This window comes from Heteronotia binoei, chromosome 6 (genome assembly GCF_032191835.1).
Source record: "Heteronotia binoei isolate CCM8104 ecotype False Entrance Well chromosome 6, APGP_CSIRO_Hbin_v1, whole genome shotgun sequence".
Classification (NCBI taxonomy): Eukaryota; Metazoa; Chordata; class Lepidosauria; order Squamata; family Gekkonidae; genus Heteronotia; species Heteronotia binoei.
In genome coordinates, this window is record NC_083228.1 from 67,572,964 (window position 1) to 67,597,430 (window position 24,467).

General features: G+C 41.2%; 1 protein-coding gene across 1 annotated transcript; it reads left to right on the forward strand.

Annotated features, from left to right (window-relative positions):
* The first annotated feature begins 9,870 nt into the window (after positions 1-9,870).
* SMNDC1 (survival motor neuron domain containing 1) lies at positions 9,871-24,430 on the forward strand. The gene is made up of 6 exons (XM_060241691.1): positions 9,871-10,064; positions 13,991-14,110; positions 17,520-17,662; positions 19,207-19,368; positions 20,450-20,603; positions 22,844-24,430. Exons 2-6 carry the CDS (start codon positions 13,991-13,993, stop codon positions 22,979-22,981), a joined length of 717 nt encoding a protein of 238 aa, XP_060097674.1. The 5' UTR covers positions 9,871-10,064; the 3' UTR covers positions 22,982-24,430.
* Positions 24,431-24,467: the final 37 nt, after the last annotated feature.

The following is a 24,467-nucleotide window of genomic DNA, read 5'->3' on the forward strand; positions in this document are numbered from 1 at the left end:
GAAGAGCCCGAAAAAGATATAAAAACTTGGGAAAAATAAAGGATTTAATTACATGGATTCTTTCCATCCAGGATAGTTGCAACTTATCCCATTGCTTTAGCGTGTTAGTAATCTCAGAAGCCGTGGCCGTGTAGTTAGTTTTTAATAGGCCAGCTATATTTAAGGGGATTTTCAGCCCCAAATAGGACCAGGAAACAGAGACCCAATGAAAGGGGTAGTTTGCAACTATGTCTTTTTTAGAAGTATCGGAAATTTTAATCGGGTAGAGAATTGATTTCGAGTGGTTAACTGTAAGGCCTGAAAGTTTGCTATAATCAGACAGGAGAGAGGAGATGGCTTTAATAGACTGTAGTGGATTTGTAATATATAAGACTATATCGTCGGCAAATAAACTTATTTTAAAAGTAGAATTTTGGACAGAGATGCCAGAAATCTCTGAAGAAAGCCGTATCAAATTTGCAAAGGGCTCTATGACAATGGCGAATAGCAGTGGTGATAGGGGGCACCCTTGACGAGTCCCTCTTTCCAGGACAAGTGAAGGGGACTGTTGACCATTGATTTGTATAAACGCGGATGGACAGGAATACAAAGAATCTATAACCGTTCTGAACCTAGGTCCGAAACCCATGTGATGTAAGACTTTTTTAAGGAAGAGAGGTTCTACACTATCGAAGGCCTTCTCTATATCTAAGGCAAGAATGCAGGAGTCGTAAGGCTGAAAAGTGCAATATTGAATTAAGTTAATTGTTTGTCTAGTATTGTCCGTGATATCGCGATTTGGAATAAAACCTGATTGGTTGGTGTGAATATAGAGCCCTATGATTGTGTTCAATCTAGCAGTCAAAATGGAAGTAAATATTTTATAATCATTATTTAATAAAGAAATGGGGCGGTAAGATTTAACATTTAATGGGTCTTTGTCTTTTTTGGGAATCATAACTATTTTCGCCTGGGACCAGGAGGGAGGCATACAGCCGGAGTCCAGAACAAGATTGCAAACAGTGGTAAGGTGAGGTACCAGGGAAAGATTGAATTTTTTATAAAATTCTGAAGGTAGCCCATCTCTACCTGGGGTTTTATTGATTTTGGAGGCCTTAATGGCGTCAGCGACTTCAAGAGAAGAAATCGGAGAATCTAAAAAGGCTTGGTGTTCGTGGGAGAGTTGGGTAAGGATCTTCTGGTTTTGAAAAAAGTGGTCTATTAGGTGGGAAGGAGGGTTGGACGAGGTATATAGCTGTTGGAAAAACTGATGGAAGATGTCCAAGATTTTTTTATTTGATGAGTGTAATTTGCCAGAGTTGTCTCTAAGACATTTAATCTGTCTCTCACCCAGCTCTTTCCTGAGTTTCCATGAAAGTAGCTTCAACGAACGGGGATGGTTATACCAGTACTTTTGTTTCATGAATAGTAGATTTTTTCGAATATTGGATGTTTCCAATAAGTCTAGTTTCTGTCTTTCGAGAACAAGTTTTTGGTAAACTTTATTAGAGCAAGTTTGCTTGTGTTTTTGTTCCAAATGTTTAATATTGTCTAAAATAAGTTGTTTCAGTTCTAATTTTCTTTTTTTGTAGGCCGAATGCAGGGAGATACCCTTGCCTCGCAGAACTGCTTTCATTGCATCCCACACAATTTCTTTGGAAACCCCACAATCCAAATTGTTTTTGAAATAAAGATTGATCTCTTGCTCTAATTGTGTACAAAATTCTTGGTTCAGAAGGAGTGATTTATTTAATGTCCAATTGAATGAAGGCCTGTCCTGAGAACCAATATGCAGTGTGCACTCCAACCAAGCATGGTCGGAAAGTGTCCTGAGGCCAATGTCGGTGTGAGAAACTTGGTTCAATAAGGAGGGGGAAATAAGAAAATAATCAATCCTTGTAAAGGTATTGTGTAATGCCGAAAAGTAGGTGTAGTCCTTAACCCCCGGGTTATGCAGTCTCCAAACATCACATAGGTTAAAATTATGAAGGACAGATTGCATAGGTGCTGGGAAAGAAGTCGGGGGAGAGTATGGCTTAAATGATCTGTCCCACTTGGGGTCTATGATTTGGTTGAAGTCCCCCCCTATAATGACTGCCCCTTCTTGAAAAAGGGCAAGTTTAGAGAGCGTGTCTTTTATAAAGGTAATTTGTGAGGAATTAGGAGCATATAGAGAAACCAGAGTGAAAGGAGAGTCATTGAGTGTACCTTTTATGAAGATATAGCGTCCTTGGGGATCGACTTCTTGAGCCGACAAAACAAACCGGGTATTTTTTGAAAGTAGGATGGCGACTCCACGTGATTTAGAAGAACCAGGAGCTACATACTGTGTATGGAACCACTTAGATCGAAGTATGGTGGAGCTTGCCGACTTAATATGGGTTTCTTGTAGGAAAAGAAGATCAGGTTGTAGTTTGGTCAAGGCAGAAAAAAGCCGCTTGGCTTTAATAATGTTGTTAAGGCCTCTGCAGTTGAGAGAAATTAACTTTAAGTCAGACATAATTTAGATACATTAAAGTAAAAAAAAACATTGTTAAGATCCATATAACGCCTGTAAAACCCGGACTGGGGCTCTGTATAACAATGATGGGAAAAAGTAGAAGAAACAGGTAACAATGGCCAGGTTTCCCTTGTTCTCACAACACAGAATAAACAAAGAGAGAACATTGGGGTGGAAGTACCAGGATTAGTGACCTGACTGCCAAAATCTAGGTTCACAACAGCAACCATATTTGTCTGAACCAAATTGAACAAACACAAACCACATTTCAATATAAATGTAAAAATTTCCGAAAACCCAAACACCGCTAAAGGAATCCACTGAGTTCGAGGTCCATGGCCAGAGTATACCAAAACATACCAGTGCTGGTCAAAAAGCACCGTCTGAAAAAAGCCATAGATAAACACCAGTAAAAGGTACCTTTTCCCCTTGAAAAAACAAATCAACAATATTAACAACATAAATCTTACTAAACTGTTCATTGTTTCCAACCAGGAAACAATGCAACTTTACTCAGTATATAAGAAATATACAATCTAATATGGAGGGAGCAAAAAGGAGGAACATCCCGGCTGTTCCCTTAACAATGTGACATAATAGGAGGAAAGAAAAAAAACCCCGCTCCCTTGAACCAGAACAAGATGGCATGGGTAGTGCAAATACAACTGATCAGTAGCAGGAGATGGAAGTAGCAGGAGGTGAACTGAACGTCCATGGAGAAGTCAGCGTCGTCTTCTTGGCTTGAAAGAAAACGGTGGGTTGGTTGAACGAGATGAGGTAGCCCCACTTGAGTCAGGAGATGAAGGAGAGTCAATGTTTAGTTGTTTAAGAAGATCACAGCCGGAGGTGAAATCAGAAGCTGTTAGCCGAAGGCCCTGATGAACAACCAGTATCTGGATAGGAGAAGCCCAGCGGAAGCGTATTTTGTGTTCAAATAGTGAGTTTAGAATCGGCTTCATTTCTTTCCTATGCTGCAAGGTTTCCGGTGAAAGGTCAGCTAGAACCAGGATCTTTTTGCCCTTGTAGAGTAGACCCTCTTCAGATCGGGCTCTCTGTAAAATCAGGGTTCTGGTCCTGGAGTCTGGAACCGTGGCAAGTATGTCTCTTGAAAAGTCTTTTGACTTGGGCTGTAATGCCCCCAGACGGTAGGCAGAATCAATGAAAGGGGCGACGCCATCTTGGAGGTGGAGGGCTGAAGCAAGCCATGAGGCAATGAAGGTTTTTACCTCCTGGTTCTCTTCCACCTGTTCTGGCAGGCCTCTAAATTTCAGGTTAGCAGCCCTTAATCTGTTATCCAGGTAAAGCACCTTCTCATGGAGCCATAGGTCTGAGCTTTGCAGGGCTTGTACAGCCTCATGGGCCACCGTAGCCATTTCCAGCGCTGAGTCTGCAGTTTGAGTGACTGCTGAAAGCGTTTCATTAATTTTTTTTAGTTCTAATTGTAAAGGGGTAATAGCTTTGCTGATCTTCTCCCCCATTGTGGCCCCTATTGAGTCCTCCAAGCGTGAAATCGCCGCTTGAAATGTCTGGGTTGTTAATAAAGAGCCCTCATCCTGAGCAGGGCCTGGGGAAGAGCTGGAAGCCATTTCAGAGTGAGGTAAGGGCCCGGGGCTCGTTGGAAGAAAGTTTAGTACCTGCTGCTTCGGTGTGGCTTTCGCAGGAGTTTTCTTGGCTGCCTTGGTGTTCCTTGCAGTTCGTTTGCCCATGCCAGGTGAAAGAAATAGTTGGGAACGGGAGCAGGAGGAGCGAGAAGGGACTGTGAGCCGGGAGCTGCCTCTTCAAGCGTCCACCATCTTCCGTGTCGCCCTCTGCCCCCCTCCCCCTCTTTAATGCTTCTGTATCTATGTTTATGCTTTTTCTTTTTATAGTTAAAATCAATAAAAATTATAAAAACCGAGTAATTGCTGAATTACAAATTATCATGAAACTTGGAACACCTCCTCAGGACTGAACAGGGATATTGGTTTTTTATCTCATTACATATACTAAACCAACTCTCCTTGAGTATAGCCGTGCATCCACAGTGTTCCAATGTGTTTCTCTTTTAGAACAGTGTATCAGAATAATGTTTTTTGTGTGTTGACATGCTCGAATGAGGGATGTGGGCTGTTTGTCTCATTACATATACTAACCCACCTTCCGCTATACTTTAATGCACCCTGTTTTTCTAAAGGCTAACTTACATTATTTCTCTTTCAAAACAGTGTATCAGAATTTTTGTTTTTTTGTATTGACATACTCAAATGGGGGATAGTGGCTATTTGTCTTATTGCATATACCAACCCATCCTATGGCAAACTATATGGATGTTACTATCCCTTGAGTAAACATGCTCTCTATTTAAACTAACAAAGCCAGAATGTTACCTAGATTTATGGCACTCCTACAAAAGCAGTCTGCTTTTTATCACCTAGTGTTTTTTCAGCTGTTTTGTCCTACACTAACAAACACAGATCCTATTTGTGATTCTTTTTATCTGCTAAAAACATTCCCATGATTCCACACTGCAAACTTATATTAAGAATTGCTGTGTCCATTCCCATATGTCTGATGAAGTCTGCTTAAGAGCATACGAAAGCTTACATTCTGAATACAACTTAGTTGGTCTTAAAGGTACACTTGTCTACTGCTTTGTTCTATCCATCATACAGTTTCATATTATTACATACAACTGGGGTTGAGGGCATTTTGTACTATGAGGGGAAAAAATCCAAATGCATTAGTCCAATGCAGAGCAGGCTTTCCACATATGTGCCTCTCTCTTGGACTCCACTCTAAAAGCTCTAGCAAGGAGGGAAGTCACCCAGTTCAAGGCATGCTTCTCAGAGGCATGTATCCTCATCAACAGCATTTGGGCACTGTTTCTGAAGAGGGACCAGCTCAGCTAACTGCCACTGCTCTTAATACACATATTCCATGTTTCAGAAGGGGTAGTGCAATTTGCATCTTCTGCAATCATACTGAAACTCTGTCATAGATGAGTGTAGTGCTGGCCTAGCTAGAGGATCAGGCTTGAAGATCTGGGCTTGAACTCCTCATTGAGGCATGGAGATTATCAAGGAAGCTTAGGGCCAGTCACTGTCAGCATCACGGAAGAGAGAATGATGTATGGCATCTATTGGAAGGAGGGTGGGATAATACATATGCTGGACAGTGTGTGAGAGGAATGCTCTCCAGCTGATTTCCCATACCACCTACTATGCTGTATACTCACAGACGACAGGCAAGGGAGGTTTCATTGCAAAGAGACAACCATGTTTATGCTCCTATGTACCTTGTAAGCAGCGACCCCAGTTGCATAAAAAGAGACTTGGAAGATGGTATGATTCCATCCATTAGGAAAGTGTATCCCTGCTGCATGGCTAAAGTTTAGATTGTGTGCTTTCATTCTGTCTTCTATTTATGCAGTCTGCTTCACTGAGACCTCCACTCTCCTGGAACATAAAGTCCAATTACTACAGTAAACATACTACTGAATCAGGAAAAGCTGTAGCAGCTGTACATTTTTTTAGGCTGTCATCCCTAAAATGGCTTTGCAAGAGATCTGGTTTAAAAAAACTAAACAAAAAACCTTTGCACTGTATAATCCACATAACCTTCTGCTCAGATTTCTACTGAGATTCAAGAAACTCTGTCTTTCTGATGTGCAGGAACATTTGAAAGGATACTCTTCATATTGTTTCATTCATATTTCTATACAGACCTCTTTCCAAACAGGACACTGAACATTCGATTGGCACATGATATATGTATCCCTTGTTGTTTTTTATAGACTGCAAGATGTTGTGTTTAAGTGGCATGCTTCCCCACTGGATGCACAAGAGCAATGGGACACAGTCTTACAACATCACTGTATACCAGACTTTTCATAATCCTGCCCTGTTGAAAGACCATGTTACATACTGCATGCTCATCGTGTTGGCTGGGGATGAGTCTTGGGAATGTAACCTGCAGGCAGTAAAGAGGGGAACATTTGCCCCCACTCCCAGACAATCACCTCAGATGCCAGATGTGGATGGGCATCAACCAGCCCAGCTCCTGGCCCCCAGCAATGAGAGTCTGTTCTGAGAGCTGCTCCTTGCCCCACTTGGCAGTTGCTGGGGTGTCTGTTCCCTCTTTCCATCCCTCTGTCGTAGGAAGAACAGGTCTCTTCATCTATCATGCCTCATCTAAACTTGGCAGTGGTGGGGAAAGGAGGGTAGAGCAAAGGAGAGCAGGCTCAACCTACCTGCATCCCCGTGGGATGGGAGAGGTGGCCTAGGCATCCAAAATGGCCAAGGACCTGCCTACCTGAGGGACCGTCTTTCCTCACATGTTCCTCAGAGGGTACTCCAAGATCAGGAACTCAACATCTCTTAGTGATTCCCCAGGCCGAGAGGTGAGATTGATGACCACTAGGGATCGCGCCTTCTCAGTAGCAGTCCCCTACTGGTGGAATCAGCTGCCGGAAGAGGTTAGGCCTTGTGGGACTTCACTGTAAGACCATACTCTTCTGGCTTGCTTTCAGCTGACGCTTGAGACCTATAACAGCAGGAGAAATCCAGGAAATATTGATCCCAGTGTAACTGGATACTACCAAGATGTTATTAGCACTAACTATTTTAAATTGTTTTATTAACTGACTAGTTTTATTACTAATGTGAGATTAGATTTTATTACTGTTGTTATTATGACCAATGTTGTAAGCCACCCTGAGCCTGCCTTGGCGGGGAGGGTGGGGTATAAATTTAATAAACTAAACTAAAAATTCTTTGGCCAGCCCTGCCCCAGCCCCATCTCACCTGTCTCCTTCCTGCTCTCCTTTCCTGCTGGTCCCCTATTTCTCCCCCCTTTTACTTCCCCCCTCAGCTGGCATTTTCCCTCCCATCTCCTTTCTCCACATCTTGTCCCCATTCCCATATCTTGCCTGGCTTTCCTCATCTCCTGGTGGCAGCCACACAATGGTAGATACTATTTCATGTTGCTAAAGCACTTAAAAAGGCCATCCGAGTTTAAACCCCTATTTAAGCATGTTTTCCCCAAAGAAGGTGCCCTGAAAAAGCATTGAGAGAAATGTTTGCCAATATATGACTGTGCATAATTCAGGTAAAACAGAATTCTGTTTGAATTGCTCAAGAAACCCCAGTTGGAAAACCATCTTAGGCTGCTGGTCTGGTTTTTTAAGTACAATCTGACACCAGAGGTGTCTAAACAAAGGCTTTATTGAGGGTCCCAACCAGTCTTTGGAACATGTGAACCAAGTACATTCATTCATGCTGAGTTGTGATGCAGAGACGCTGCACAGGTCATGTTTTATGAATCATACCATAACAAGAGCCCTGTGGCACAGAGTGGTAAAGCTGCAGTACTGCAGCCCTAAGCTCTGCTCATGACCTGAGTTCGATCCCAGCGGAAGCTGGGTTCAGGTAGCCGGCTCGAGGTTGACTCAGTCTTCTATCCTTCTGAGATTGGTAAAATGAGTACCCAGCTTGCTGGGGGAAAGTGTAGATGACTGGGGAAGGCAATGGCAAACCACCTTGTAAAAAGTCTGCCGTGAAAACGTGAAAGCAATGTCACCCCAGAGTTGGAAACGACTGGTGCTTGCAGCCTTTACCTTTTACCATAACAGCACACATACACAACTGTGAATTTCTTTGCTCTCGGGGTGCTTCCACAATATAGATTCCCCATGTTTCAGACACCAAACTGGTGCTGTTTTTTCTTTATTTTTCCACATTCCACATGAAGGTCTGTGCTCTATTTGCGCACAGATCATTAACAGCTTATACATCTCACACAAAAGAATTGTGATTTTAATATTTTAAAAATTCTTCCCTTCCCCCTGACAGGTCACTATCAATAAGATCAGTTTCTTGCAGCAAAGGATCAGTTCCTTGCAGAAATCAATGTAACAGAAGAGAATTTCCTGAATTTTAAACAGAGGGGAGGGGAGTGTTCAAGGTTTTTTTTAAAAAAAGCTGTAAAGCTATTGTGTTGCTCCTATGCAGCATTACTTATACACATTAAAAAAAAACAGAAAGGAATCACATTTCAGCCAACCTTTTTAGGGAAGAAGGGAGAGGATCATTGGAGATGGGTTTCAATGCATATCATGTATGAAAGGGAAACCACAGCTAACAGTCAAGAGAAAAGGGATTACCCCAGGGTTGCCTGGAATCTCCATTGCAAAGGTGATTTCACACAGAATTGCATCAGCAACCAGACAACTATGGAAGGTCACTCTGGTGTGGAAGCAGTCCATCAGGGTGATGACACTCCAAGGAAACTGAGGCATTTACACCATTAACCCATTGCATTCTGTTATGTATGTGAAGACATGCCTGGACATGTTGGGTATAGTGTCCTGAGCTTGAGGTGCAACACAATAGACTGATCCAAAGATCTGCATCCTGATTGGCTGCATAATTCAAACTGGCCAATTGGGGGGCAGTATCATTGGATCCTAGGATCTGCCAATGAGGATGCATATTCTAATGAAGGATCCAAAAAGGGCACAATCACAGAAGAGTTTCTGCTTCTTGAGGGCTGGGTTTTCCTGCCCCAACTGTAAATATTGCCACATGTTCTGGTGCTTTGCAGTAGTTTGTAGTCACTTAGTAAACATACTGAATCACTAATAAAGAGCTTTAATCACTACACAAGAGCCTCCTCATACACGGAACCCAGTATTTAACACAGTCTTAAAGGAACACCAGACAACCAGGTGCACAGACAGAATAAAATGACTGTTAGTTTAACCCATGCTTGAGAGACCAACGGAGCATGACAAGAGTCTCAATTTATTACTATTGACAATTTATTACTAATTACACCTAATGACAGACTCACCATCAAAGACACATCAATCTTCAATCCTGACATAATTATATCTTTGGGTTGCTATTCCTCCCCAGTTGAACTCCAACCATATAACTAAGCTTATTATTCTTTTAATCTGTTAAAACATCATTCTGTAAGCTAATTTAGTACCCACCCTCTCTATATATGTAAGATTCTGTTTCCATTTCATTATATCTGAGGAAGGGTGCTTGACACAGGAAAATTGGTTCTTATGTTTTATTGCTAGAAGCCAAAAGCCTTCTAAACAATAACAAGCAACAGGTGAAACTATTATCATAGTTGCAACTCGTTGAAAAACACTAAGCAGTAAGAAAACTTTGACAAAAAAATAAAGGGTGAGAATCCTGCCAGAAAAACAGTCACTGGAAGGTATGATTGTTTCAAAATGCACAACCAACGGTTGCCTCCTCGATATTGTACCTGTCTGTTGCTATTAAACAATTATTACGCAGACTCCTTTGCCACAAATTCTTTCCCTGCATGTGAAGCGTTTCATAGACTGCACCAGAGAGCCTGAGATATCTTGTTAAACATGTTGCTACTCTACCTCCTGGGTGTGTTCTTAACGGTCATGTGACAGGGACTTCAGTTCCCGTTCTCCTTGCGCGACCTTCTCGCGAGTATTCGTTCCTGTCGCCCGGGTTCTTTGCGTCGTCGCTAAGAGCAGCAGGAAGGAGACGTGCGCGCGGAGATCTTCGTCGAGGCCTGACGAGACCGAGGGCGGCCCTCTGCGCGCGAGGCCAAGGTGAGGCCGGGGTTCCGATGCCGCCTCTGCTTTTAGTCCGCCCCTCGGGAAGGCAGCGCGATCCTGCCCGATTCTTTGCGAGCCCCGGGTGCCAGGCCTCTCTAGGACCTTCCTCTTCCATGATGCTCCTCTTTAGGCATGGCGTCCTTCCTTTTCAGGACTTTCTAGGCCCTCCCTTTTCCTTCCTACTGTGCAGGCCCAGCGGCCTCTCTTCTTTTCTTTTGCTGCTTTGTGAAGCCTTCCTTTGGGCAATGGGTGTTGTGTCCCAGAGGCAGGAAAGCCTTGCCGTGGCGAATTTTTCTCTTATAATGGTTCTTTTCTCCAGGGTTTCAGTGAATGTCTCCTTCCGAGTTTCCCGTATATGGAAACTAGACGAATCCGCCTAATAATTTCTGTCAAATGCTTTCTTGGGCTATTTTTCTTCCAAGGAGCTGTACATCGTTCAGCCTTACCTGTGCTATCATCACAGGCAGCCAACCCTGTGGCGTAGGTACGGCTGGGGGAGAGTTGCTGACTCAGCTGAACTTCATGGCAGAGTGGAGATTTGAATACGGATCTCCCAGATCTTGAGACTAACCACTGCAAAACACCAACTGATTGTGGTTTGTCCTGTCCTTAAGGTTCCTCTTATTCTTTGGCCAACCGTCACAAAGTAGCTTTATATTTTTCTACAAAAGGCTCTGGTGACATCAGATTTAATGTGGTGTCGATTTCTGTGGACTAGAGCTCAATTCATCACTTGCACACTCATACCACAGTAAATGTGTTCATCTTTAAAGTGCCAGCAGTCAACTTTGTTTTTGCTGCACTGGCTAAATCAACTTTCACCTTGGAAGTTAGTACCTGTTTGGAACACAGCTGTGCTTGACCCCAGCACATACTTGCCTTCCCTAAGCGTTTATGCTGTTAATTATTAATAATATATTTTCTAGCTTACAAGCTCTTTTATAAATTCTTGGTAGTTTGACATTCTCCCACCTGTTTCTCTGTATTTTGCACAATTGTCTCTGGTCTGTACAGAATTGGAACAATGGCAGTGGTGTTTATTTTTTTAATGGAAGGAATAACTTGGGCTTTGTATTCAAACTTTTACTTTATTGTACTTATGTGATAAATATTATCTAATAATACAGTGAAGCTCACACATAACTGTTTTGAAATAAATAGCAATTGTGTATATAAAGAGGGAGCAGCAAATAGTTGCATCTATGTCAGATCTGTGAGACTTCAAAACCAAATTTATTTTGGAATTAAAAATACAAGATTTGATTCAAAGCCTATAAAATTGCTGGGTTTGATGCTTGCACCTTTGTAGGTTTCTTGATGCAGCTCCAGTTTCTTATACCCTAATTACCATTGATGCACTTTCATTTTTCCTTCGTAAAGTAGAAATATCAGGTTATGTGATTAATGTTGTAGAGCACGTCAGACATTTAACAGTCAGATCTTGGCTATTAGCAGTAATACCTGATTCATGTATTACCAAAACGCTATAGTTACTGTATTGTCATGTCTGTATCCTCTGCCACACCAGTAAAGTCTGGGTGAAACGGATATGCTAGCCATCTTTATTGTCACCTATAGAATTGAGTCTGGATGTTGTGGGGGTAATGGGGGCGGTAAGACATCTATGCTTTCATCCTCTCAGCGACAATAATCAGTTTGGTTTCTATAGACTATGTATCCTGTACATTCCTTAATTTAAATTTCATGACTATAATTGTGGCTGTTTTTATTTAAATTTTATGTCATATTATAAATGACCTGTGAGTTTGCATTACTGCTGGTGTTTATATTTTAAAAGGAAGTATCACTGTTCAGTCTTTGTGTGGTGGTCTGTAAAAGTGTGGTACCCATGCTTCATGTGTTCCATTTTTTCTCTTGCTTCCACCTTTGCAGAGACTGAGGAAAAGTGCCTTTTAGAAGATGGGATAGTGTATAGTAGAAAACTGTTAGACACAGTCCGTTCAAGAGTTATAGTTAATTTCATTAAACAGATTGGAAACTAAAGCTAAGAGAAGATTTGGCCAAGGCCAGATAATGACTGTGTAGCTGTTTGACATACCAAAAATGATTCCTGTGTTTTAAATGTTTGTGTATAAGAGAATATTTTGGTTCCAGCAGCTTTGCTTGTCATTTCTATAAGCTTCTGGTTTGGAAATGTGACTACAACAAAGGAACTCTGGAAGTATGTAGTATTTATTTCTCTCACCATTAAGTAAACAAGATAAGCATCTGATTATGAGAATTTAGGGAGGAAGACCTTCCAGTTTTATGTGCTAGCTCACTTGCATTTGGCAGACAGCTAAGCAAGGATCGGAAGCAAGGAGAGAAGGGGCTGGTGGGAACCATGAGAGAACATCCAGAGAACCAAAAGTTACTTCTTCTTGCTGCTGACTGTGTGTGTTTCTTTTTGAGCATGTGCAAGATTCTGTAGGTCACACAAATGATCAGTCCTCTCTTTGGCAATGGTTGACATTGGGACTTCACATTTGTATGTGATTTTGTGGTTTTAACATGGATAAACCAGTAGGGGAAACCAGCCACAGAAAGGAGTGTGCTTGAGTAATTACTGACAACATGTTATAGATAGGGCTTCCTTTTAAAACTTTGGAAAGTCAAGTTCAGGCTGCATGTCTGTTGATTCACTCCCCCAGGGGTTGCATCTGTCACTTGCTTGACAGGACCTCCTGCTGAGAAGTGTGAAGATGCATTGATTAGTTCAGAACAAAAACATTAATTATATTTTATTCCCTTGGGTTTTAAATTTGAACTCTCACAGATAAAAAAAATCAAACTTCATGTGACGTCTTGTTTCATATGTCTTCTGTATCAGAGGTTAGCTAGTTAATATTTTAATTTTGTCAGACTTACTCTCTAAGACCAGCTAAGCCCAGGCCCTCTTCATCTTTTAAGAAATCAGTCAAGATGTTACTGTTTTGCCAAACTTTTAATAGATGATAGAATTAACCGTTGCTAGTGTAATGAACTGTTCTTTGTTCATCATAATAGTGTTTAATAGGTATTCATGAAAACTGCTTTAACTGTCAAATGGAGCAGAAGGATAGATATGATTAAACAACATGCAGTAGTGTTGGGAGAAAACGAAGTGTGACCCCCCCTCCCCAACTTGGCTTGAAAGTAGAGGAACCCATGGCGCAGAGTAGTAAGCTGCAGTACTGCAGTCCAAGCTCTGCTCATGACCTGAGTTCGATTCCGGTGGAAGCTGGGTTTAGATAGCCAGCTCAAGGTTGACTCAATCTTCCATCCTTCTGAGGGTGATAAAATGAGTACCCAGCTTGTTGGGGGTAAAGTGTGGATGAGTGGGGAAGGCAATTGCAAACCACCCCATAAAAGTCTTCCAAGAAAATGTCCTGATGTGACCATCACCCCATGGGTCAGTAATGACCCGGTGATTTACCTTAGTGTTGAAAGTAGGGATAAGGTAGCTTATTCAGTAAAGTGAAGCTAAATGCATGAGGAGAAGAGAAGTTTTTATAATTCTTATTGAGTGTATTAATGTTGAATCCCAATGTTTTAGTCATGCAGAAGATTTCATAAGGATATGCATCTATATTTGTGAGCTGTTGCTAGGTTCTTTTGTCCTTCAAATGGTTAGTGAAAATTTGGAAGCTCATTAGCCTCTCACTGATACAATCAATTTGATTTTGAAATCAATTTTATCTTTAAGTAAATGCTCTGTGGAAGAACAAAAGTACTTGGTGTAGAATTTTGTAAGCTTACAGTGCAATCCAAAACAAAGTTAGATACTTGTAAGTCCATTAAAATCAGTGGGCTTAGAAGGATATATGTGCTTAGGATGACGTCAGTTATTTAAATTGAAGAGACTGTGTTACTTACAGAAACCAGTTTTTCAAATACTTTTTGCAGCTTTCTGTTCTGTAATGATTTTTTTTTTCTTGCAGATGTCAGAAGACCTTGCAAAACAGCTAGCTAGCTATAAAGCTCAACTCCAACAAGTTGAAGCTGCTTTGACTGGAAATGGAGATAATGAAGATTTACTAAAACTAAAGAAAGACTTACAGGTAATAATTAGGAAGCAAAATCTTTGCATTTTGCTTGTGAAAACTTGCTTTTTAATATAACTTTTTGCATATCTTTCCTGTTTGGCAGGGAATAAAACTTGAAAGCATTAACAAACATCAGACATTTTTGTGGTGGTCACTATGGGTGTGATCACACAAGAGATTTGGCCTGACCTAGGCACACCTCCCATCCAGATCTATTATGCACAACCACACGAGCACATCTGCCACCCGAGTCCTGCCCCTATCTACCCTCATTTTAGGACAGGCTTGGATTGGATTAAATAGCTACCAGGAGCAAATCTCCAAACCATATGTAGGGTGCAAAGTGCCCACCCCACATACACAAATAGTTCTTTGTGCTCTTTGTTTCTTTGAGATGATATTGAGGCACCACCATCTTTTCTTGTGCTTCCTGGAGTGGTTCTAGCTAGTCAGAGATCTTGTAGCAAGTGAGGATGTTGCTCAAGTTGCAGAATGAGAATGAGGACAATATTTTCTTAACTGATCACAAGAAAAAGTTTGCAGAAAAGAAATGGAAGGGGATTGCTCTAGAATTTGCAGGCACTTTGCCACTTTAAAGATGCTGCATGATCCTTCCCCTCCCTATATTCTGTTTGCAAAAGCTGGTGTGTGTGTGTGTGTGGCAATGGCACTGTTGCTCTCCCCCTACAAAGTGGAAGAAAACTAGTATGCTACAGTGGAGGTGATCTGTGCATTCTCTCCCTTCTCACTTAACAGTTACTGGAGAGGCGCTGCAGGTGTGTTTGGCCCCTGCTAGCATGACATATTGGTCTGAAAGAGGAAAAGCTGGATTGTCACAGAGGTGAAGAATGACACCAGAAAGTTTCATTAAGGGGAACTCCTGTATTAACTGTTTTCAGCCATCCCAGGGAAAGTACTCCCTTAAAAAAACCCTCCAAAACTGTTCTGTCAAAAATGCATTATTATGGTAGATTACAGTTCCGTTTTAATTACCGTATTTTTCGCACCATAAGGCGCTCCGGAGGATAGGACGCACCTTCCTCCTGGGGGGCGATCCACTGGCTCTGCCTCCGATCCGGCGCTTCCCCCGCGCCTGCCTGCCTGGCTCCATCTTCAGGCAAGCGCTGGGATCGCTCCACGTGGCCCCAGCGCTTCGCAAGCGCCGGCTGCAGAGGGGGCAGCGTGCTTCCTCCTTGCCTGTGTGCCTAGCTTCAGCTGTGATGTTTAAAGCAAGCGCTGGGATCGCTCCCTCCCCCTCCGATCCCAGCGCTTGCTTTAAACATCACAGCTGAAGCTAGGCACACAGGCAAGGAGAAAGCACGCTGCCCTCTCCACAGCCGGCGCTCGCAAAGCGCTGGGTTTGCGGAGGGGGCGGGTGCTTTCTCCTTGCCTGTGTGCCTGGCTCCACCTCTGATGCTTAAAGCAAGCGCTGGGATCAGAGGGGGGGAGGGAGCGATCCCAGCGCTTGCTTTAAACATCGCAGCTGAAGCTAGGCACACAGGCAAGGAGGAAGCACGCTGTCCCCTCCGCAGCCGGCGCTTGCGAAGCGCTGGGGCTACATGGAGCGATCCCAGCGCTTGCCTGAAGAAGATGGAGGCAGGCAGGCGCGGGGGAAGCGCCGGATCGGAGGAAGAGGCAGCAGATCGCCCCCCTCGAAGGTACGTACCTTCAGACCATAAGACGCACACACTTTTCCCCCCACTTTTTTTGGGGGGGGAAAGTGCGTCTTATGGTCCGAAAAATACGGTACATATTTGCCTTGCACAAAACAGACTTGGAGGTTAACTCTAGCTGTGTATAAAAATAAAAATCTGGTAGAAATGCTTGTTAGGTATTTTAATTCTCAATGTTGAATTTTTGAGTGTCTATATTCTTTGGATTCAAGAAGTTACAAAATATTAAGTTGGAATTGCCTATAAAAATATAAGCAAAATTTAGTGCTGCTTCACAGCACATTAAGTGTTCTTCAGATCTGATTCAAGTGTGCCTGACAGTAGTTCTGGTTCTCTATCTCTTCTTTACACCTCATTTTATGAATCATTTTAATGGTAAGGTCTCCTGCTGATATTTTCTTGGTGTAAAAGTTTGATTTTAAGTAAGTGGCAAAGTACACTACTTGAGTGCCAGTTTTAGAGAGCAAAATATAAGACTGTCACATCAGACACAGTTCTACCAAATCACTGTTTTATTGTTAAATATATATAAGTAGGAAACTAATAGATTTCTATTTATAGGGGAGGTTAGAGAAAGCATCATTTTGTGTCTGTTTGTATCTGACATGTTAATCTTTATTCAAACAACAAAATTAAATTGCTGAGGAATTTTGCTTCTTAGAATAGCCAGTTACATTAATTGTGATAGAGCTTTCTGAAATATAGTTAAGGGACTGGACGAGCATTTATTGACTCATGAACATCACCAATGACAAGGTATTTCTCCTCTCATAATGGTTAGTTTATAAATGTTAAATGCTTTTTAAATATTAACTCTTTTTGAAAGGCTCAGTGATCCCCTTTTGCTTTAGCAAGGGCAGTATGAAATTTGAATGCCAGCAAGTCTGTCTCCTTCCACTAAAGCAGTTGTTTCCCACTTTCTACAGTATATCTTTTTTTAAAAAATAGCAGTTAAAATTGCATTACTTCCTTGCATTATCCATGCACACGTACCCTGTGATAAAATCACATTTATAATTAATTAAAGTAGAAAAAGCAGCCAACCAGTGATTTCTCTTGGCATCTCCTGCTGCATTGTTAGTACCTGTTTCCCATGCATTTCTTGAAGTGGAACATGCTGCTGTGTGCACCAACTCAGGACTAGTATGGATGCATACTTCATAAGACTCAATTTAAATGTGATACAGGTAAGAAGAACTCTGGGGGAGGGGGGGCAGGGCCATGGCTCAGTGGAAGAACACCTGCTTTGCCTACAGAAGGTCCCAGGTTCAACTCCCAGCATCTTCAGCTAACAGTATTATGTGGTAGGTGATGTGAAAGATGTCTGCCTAAGATGCCACAGAGCCACTGCCAGTCAGAGCAGGCAATACTGGCATTGATAGACCAGTGGTCACGCCCAGTAGAAGGCAGTTTCATGTGTACTTGTGCCCAGTGTTGTATTTAAACTATAGTTTTGACTGTTTCACGAGCGACTTTAGCATGCCAGAGATCCATAAGCGAAGTGTGTGTTACAGTAGTGTGTTGATACTGCACATGTAACAGCACGGATGCATAGTTAGCACAGTTTGAATGAGAGACTGGGTGCATGAAAGAGCACATGAGCAAGTCCATCTTGCTTGCCAGCATTGTATTAGGAGAAAAAAATTATAAATTCCACCATTTATAACAAAGCCACACTTTATAAGTGATTGTCATGAGTGTAGGGAAGACTTCAGCACTGACTGAAAACTTGTTATTTTTTTTCTGTCCAGGAAGTTATAGAATTAACCAAAGATCTTCTTTCAACACAACCTTCAGAAACTCTTACAAGTTCTGATAGTTCTGCTTCTACTCTGCCCGTTCATACTTGGAAGGTTGGAGACAGATGTATGGCAATATGGAGTGAAGATGGACAGTAAGTGTAGAAAACAAACTTCTCTAAAAGTTACATGAAATATTACAGTTACATGGTAAGATACCTCCCTTTGGTTTATACTCTCCCCACCTTTTGAGGATCAGCCTAGTTGAGCACTGAGTATGAGCTCAGTCTTGCTCCCCAGTTGTTGCCTCAGGAATGATGGAAAGGCTCACTGTTACAAAAATAAGCTTAGGCTAAGAAGTGATATGTCAGTGGGGTGTGCAGTCTTTGATCCCAGTTCTTCCCTCTTCCCCTTTGCCTCCAGAAAGATGGTAAGGTTTTCTTGCACGCGTGCATGAAAGCAAGCTAGCTCTTGACTGCCTTAGTATCTTCACCTAAGTCGCCCTGTTCAGTGGGAAGCAAATAGCACAATCCCTTGGCAGATACAGGGCTAATGGTCATGTGCTTCCTATGCTTCCAGAGAGATTTCCCCAGTAACATGACCATCCTGGTTGCATTTGGGGAGAATAGTCACCTGGTACCATTGAGCAATAGCAGGTCCCTTTTGGCCAGTAGGATTTCTGCACAGATATACTTTAAACTCGCTGATGTAAATAAAAACAGGTATATTCAGGTTTTTTAAAGTTTTTGTTAATGTTTTTGAGGAAAATAATCTCTTTGATGAGCTAGCCTTTTAATATAATGGGGGGGTTGTTTTTAATTTTTGGCTCATAATTCATAGAATCATAGAGTTGGAAGGGACCCTCAGGATCATCTAGTCCAGTCCCCTGCACAATGCAGGAAATTCACAAGTACCTCCCCCAGTGACCTCTGCTTCAAGCCCAGAAGATGGCAGGGAAAAAAAACTCTCTAGGATACTTGGCAAAACTGGCCTGGAGAAAAATTGCTGCCTGACCCCAAAATGGCAAACCACATTTCCTGGGCATATAAGAAGGGGTATGTAATATGTAGTATGCATATAATATGTGAATTATATTGTAGAAATTAAATTATAAACTAAGAATGAGCATGCATATCACTATATATTTACTGTTTTCTTTAAAGTTGGCATTGTAGAAAGCACTGTTTTTGTTTTTCTCTTTTCAGTGCTGCTTAGTACAGTGCCATTTCTGTCACATTTGTGTTTTAGTACTTAGAAGAGATCAGTGGAGCAGCTATCAAACGGCAATTTAAATTATTTTCTCATTGGGAAACTCAGTGGAATTTAGGGCCTACTCTTTTCCAAGGATAATCTTCAAACTTTAGTTAACAGCATTTGTTCCTGCAGAAAAAGTGCTTTTTTATAGTGGATTTTTTATGTGGTGGGGGGATGTTTGCATCTGCAGTAGCAGAAAACAATGGAACCAACGTTTTATTTGGGCTTCCTTGAACCTTAATTTGCCACACATTTATTGTGTATCCAGTATGTGGGTACCAGATTATGATTTGTGAAACAAAGAGACTTTATTTCTGGGTCTAACTTGAAATACTGGTCTAAACCAAAGCAGAAATGTGCTGAAGTTTAAGATTAATAATTGCAAGTTTGTAGGGTTGAGTATTAAACCTTTACTCACATGCTTACAGCCATGATATCTTTACAGGTGTTATGAAGCTGAAATTGAGGAGATAGATGAAGAAAATGGTACAGCTGCAGTCACCTTTTCGGGATATGGCAATGCTGAAGTCACACCGTTGCTGAACTTGAAACCTGTGGAAGAAGGAAGGAAAGCAAAAGAAGACAGTGGGAACAAACCTATGTCCAAGTAAGTAGGTGAAATTGTTTTCAGTATCTAGTGTATGATACAGCAATTAAGATAATGCTGTACTGAGAATGTTGTTGCTTCACAAAGTGATTTTACACCAAGGACAATCCTAGAAGTAAACTTATTTTACATAGAATATGCTGAAGAGGTGATGCAAATGAACTGTTCCACCCTTTCCTGTTAGGACCAAGCTTAGTATATTACCTTAGCTGCTCAGTTTTTAGAGATCCAATTAGAGCAACCTCTTGATCTGCAACAGCTTTAAGCATCCCAGGGCTGTTTCAGTTGTGAATGATTGTATATCAGGCAAATAGTGGATTGGGATAGTGATTGATATGTAGATTATGTTTTATGCCATCAACTCTAAATGGTTATTCACCATCTTGTTTAAATTTGGCTCAGGGGGCAATCACTCTCTGTCTTTTTAGGATGATCACTCTGAGCCTATTAAAGTAGCTTATTTTATCCTGAAAAAATCTGAGTTAGCCCACATTTATTCTCTGTTTAGCAAAGGGATCAAGTGATTTCTGAAAAGAGCCTATGTTCATAGTAGTGCATGAAAATAGGATTGCTGTGCTTTATTGAAACTTGCAATGCACAGATTGCTTTACAGAAGGAATGACAACACTTTCTACAGTTGGAGAATGAAATGGGCCTGGACAGCTGAAGCCCCATTGTACTGAGAGTTTATCTTTACATTCACCTAGCCCAAGGTGAGACTCTCTTAATTGGTGTATCCTTGCTTTTGTCTACATGTTCTGAGACCAAAAGAGAAGTTAAAGCAGGGCTTCTGGCTCAGTTATGTAGAAGTAACTGCCCAGAAGACATTACTTTATTCTGCTACAGAGCTGCTGGTCATGCAAAAATGGGATAGTTCAGGTGGGTAAAAGTGTAAATGTAGAGTTGCTAACACAAAATCAATTACCTCAGCTTAGTGACATCAAGTTTGAGGTATGTAAATATACCTTCATAATGTTTGCTTATACAATGATTTCCTTTTTATCACTCATCATGATCCTTAGATTATGTTTGAAGGGAATTTTATTTACAAAAGTAAGTTAATTGTTATATTCTTTTAAAGGAAAGAAATGATTGCTCAACAGCGAGAATATAAAAAGAAGAAAGCGTTGAAAAAGGCCCAGCGAATCAAAGAGCTGGAGCAGGAGCGAGAGGATCAGAAAGTCAAATGGCAGCAGTTCAACAACAGAGCATATTCAAAAAACAAAAAAGGCCAGGTTTGTATAGGCATTCAGTATTTAACAAATACAGTTTTACTTTCTGTAGAGTAGCTAAACAACTGAAAAACACCACTGGGAATACTGTAGGCAGAGTGAGCACAGTAAGTGAAATACCTTTATAGTTATTTGATACTTCATTAAAAATTTGCCATTTGGGAGTGGGATAAAAATAGTGGAGAACTTGGAAAAGCTAGGGTATGCCTGTAAAACTTGGAGTGTATTGGTTGCCCTGTGATGCTCCCATCCCATACCTATTTGGTATACATATCTTGGTTTTTAGGATTTTTCTGGACTTCACTGCATTATAGTTTCAAAGATGCAGTAAAGCAGTCATCCCCAACATGGCATCTGCTCATATTTTTCCTGGCACCGATTTCCTTCTTCCCCAAAGTAACAAACTGGTCCTGCCTTTCCACCAACTCACTGAAGCAGGAAGAGCCCAGGGAGCATCAATTTTCCAACAGTAATTCAGAAACAGTAACATTCATCAAAGGAAGTTTCAGGAGGGGTTTAGATAAAAATATGGAGCACAGGTCCATCAGTGGCTATTAGCCATAGTGTGTGTGTGTATATATAAAATTTTTTGCCACTGTGTGACACAGAGTGTTGCTGGATGGGCCGTTGGCCTGATCCAACATGGCTTCTCTTATGTTCTTATGAAGACACCAGGCATGGAATCTCCCAACATTTTATCATTCCCTCCCCTCTCCCATGACAGCTGTTTTGCAGTTGGTGGCACCCACTACTTGTTGTGTTCATGTAGGATTTATTCAAAGTATATATTCTCAAATCGTTGAAGAGAATTTGTGTGAGTCTGTTTTGACACTTAGATCTTTGACCTGTGTGACTGAAGTCCTTGTTGTGTAGCATTTCATTATTAAATTGTAATAGGTCAGATCTTGCTATTATTCCATCCTACCAATGCTGTTACTTTGTTCCAGCACAAGGAGTATTCTGCTTGCATTGGTGAAAGGATTCTTTTGATGGAGGAATGCATTTGCATCAGTGAAACAGAATTATAGTATTCGGTGCTGTCTCATAAAAAACATTGAGTATACAGCAGTAGCTTGAAGATGTCCTTAATGTAGTCTGCAGGGAAAGACTCTTGAGTGGTTATGGTAAGCAAGCTATGACAGGATGCCCTCTTGTACAAATAGTAAGCCATTGTCACATCACATTTCCCTTTATTTCTGTATTGTAGAAGAGGCTGCTTTCATGAATTTGAGTTGGTGTTTCTTCTGCTGAAACAAACTTACCAAGTAGCATGGTCAGAATGCAAGTGCTTTGCTTCCAGTCTCAGATTTGTTACGAAAGTTCACCGTCTTAAGCTAAAGCCTGCACTTTGCTTTCAAACATATCCATATGCAACTGCGCATATAGAAGGTTTCAGATTATTTATTTATCCTGTGGCATAGTTAACCACAGGAAGTATATAAAAGTATAAAATAAATAACTAAGTCGATACAATAGGTATGCAGACTATTGGGCAGTCTACCTAAAATACCAATATATAAATGTTCAGTCCACTCAGTCGTAGCTTGGGAGAGTTCAGAGAGCTCCCTCACAGCTCCCCGGAAAGCATGATGCTCACATTCCTATGACAGACACAAAATAGTTTGGCAGGCTGTACCACAATCACACTGGGGTCTTGGTATTTTGCCACATTTAAGCAACAGGTCTGCACAACTGCCAAAGCCTGTTTGAATTCTGTTAGCCATCTTTCATACTTTGCATAGCAAGGCAAATCCTGTGGGCCTCTTGTTAATCAGGTTATGGCGGGTGGAGCTGATTGCATCCGTGTTGGCATCCATTCGTTCCCCAGGTCAAACTTTTGTGATTGCAGGATTTGTGCAGATCTTATTGCTGAGTATCAGGATCTTGGTCTGGTTGGGGTCGTGTCAGCTGTGTCTTTGTGGATAGGCAGCTTTTTGTTGTCAGTTCTAGCTCGCCTCCTCCTAGTGCACCCTGGATAACTTTTAGCTGCCCGTCAATCATAGGATCTCCTGGCTACACTACACCCATGTAAACAATCCCAGATTAAAAGGTTTGGATAGTAGGTGACATGAGAGACCCTGGAGAGCTGTTGCTATTCAGAATAGACAGTACATATCTTGTTGCACCAGTAGTCTAATTCCGTGTAAGGCAGCTTCGTGTATTCATGTGATTTGTTGGTAGCATTTTTTATGACTCTGACATTTAGAAATGGATACAAATTATGCTTTTATTTTGTTCCACAGGTAAAACGGAGTATCTTTGCTTCTCCTGAGAGTGTAACAGGGAAGGTTGGAGTTGGAACATGTGGAATTGCAGACAAACCCATGACACAGTACCAAGATACATCCAAGTACAATGTCAGACATTTAATGCCCCAGTAATGGAGGGGGAAATGGCTAAGCATCACTTCTGCAGGGCTTTACATTTACCTTTTTATTGTTATATTTTTCTAAAAGTAAAGTATTGGTGCATAGTGGAAATGGTTGTTTCCATCACTTGGCTTATGCAAGTACAAGCCTTAAGTAAAAGAGTAGCTGTTGAGATGACCCCCTTCCTGTTACTGAACTTACTTAGCATAAATAATACTTAAGTCAAATGTTTGTTTAGGAAATTCCCTTTGCAGATCTCTAGAATGTTTTCAGTTAGGCATTTAGTGAGGGTACTGTCAGAACCAACCACCGTATAATAAAGTAGTTGTCCCAGCTTTCATGCTCCTGCCGATGTGCTTTCAGTCTCTTGTCTTGGTGCAGGGAGAAATATGGGGTGCTGTTTATCTCTGTGGAGTTGTTCCAGTTGTAGCAGATTTACCTGGATTTCATCCTAGTTTGAATGTAAGATCAAATGTTAATTGAGCACAGACTGCATCCGCTTCCACGGTTTGCACAATTGCAATGATGTGGGCCACGGGCTCTCCTGTTAGTGATGCTGTGTGAAATCTAGATTTACAAGAAATATGCAGGGCAGGAAAAGTTAGAGCAGTCTTTCTTCTTTATGAACAGAACATTTTAAATAAGAAAATCTGTAGAGTCTAGCCATGGGCTGAGTTAGATTTCTCTAGTCACTTTTCAAAGTAGATTGACAGTTTTAAAATATCAAGTATTGGGAGAATTGGAAGTATTTATTTCCACAGGAGAACTGGTATGTTCTTTGCTGCATTTGTGGTATTAATAATGTCCAGCAAGTTTGTTACTGTTCTGCTGAATCAAACTTTTGATTTATCCAGCTTAATTAAATGCAGCAGGAAGTTTCTCATAATGTCCGACTTTAGCTACATTAGCATTGCTGGGCTACTTTGATTTTATTTAGGAAACCATTTGTAAAATTTCTGGCTGTTTTGTATCTTGCAGATGCAGTTGCTTCCCTCTGCCATATGTTCTGCTTATGGTAGTAGCGTCATCTCTCAATCTTGAAATGTGTTTGAAGCAAAAAGTTAATGTATAGCCCTGTATACAGTGTAGATAATTATTTTTGTAAAATAAGGGGTTAAGTTAATGAACAAGATTGAATTTAGTTATTTCTCTTACTAAATAATTCAATGGTGTTGCTCATTAATATGAACTCCGTTCCCCATGTATATTATGTTGTTGTAGTTCCCTTTTGTAATTTGTTTTCTGAACTAAAATGAGATCAGGTAACATCAGCATCTGTTGATAGACTGATTAGTGAAAATGTCTGCCAGCTTGCCTGAGTCTAAAATCCATACCTAGTAGGTTAGAATCCATCCATTGAGCGGTTCTTCCTGTTAACAGAAGGGGGAGGTGATTTTTATGACTGTGTTGATTTCAGTTTTGTATGTTTAACTTTTATTAAAATAAAGTGTTCAAAATCTTTCGGCTATGTCCCCCCCACAAAATTAAAAATGGTGTG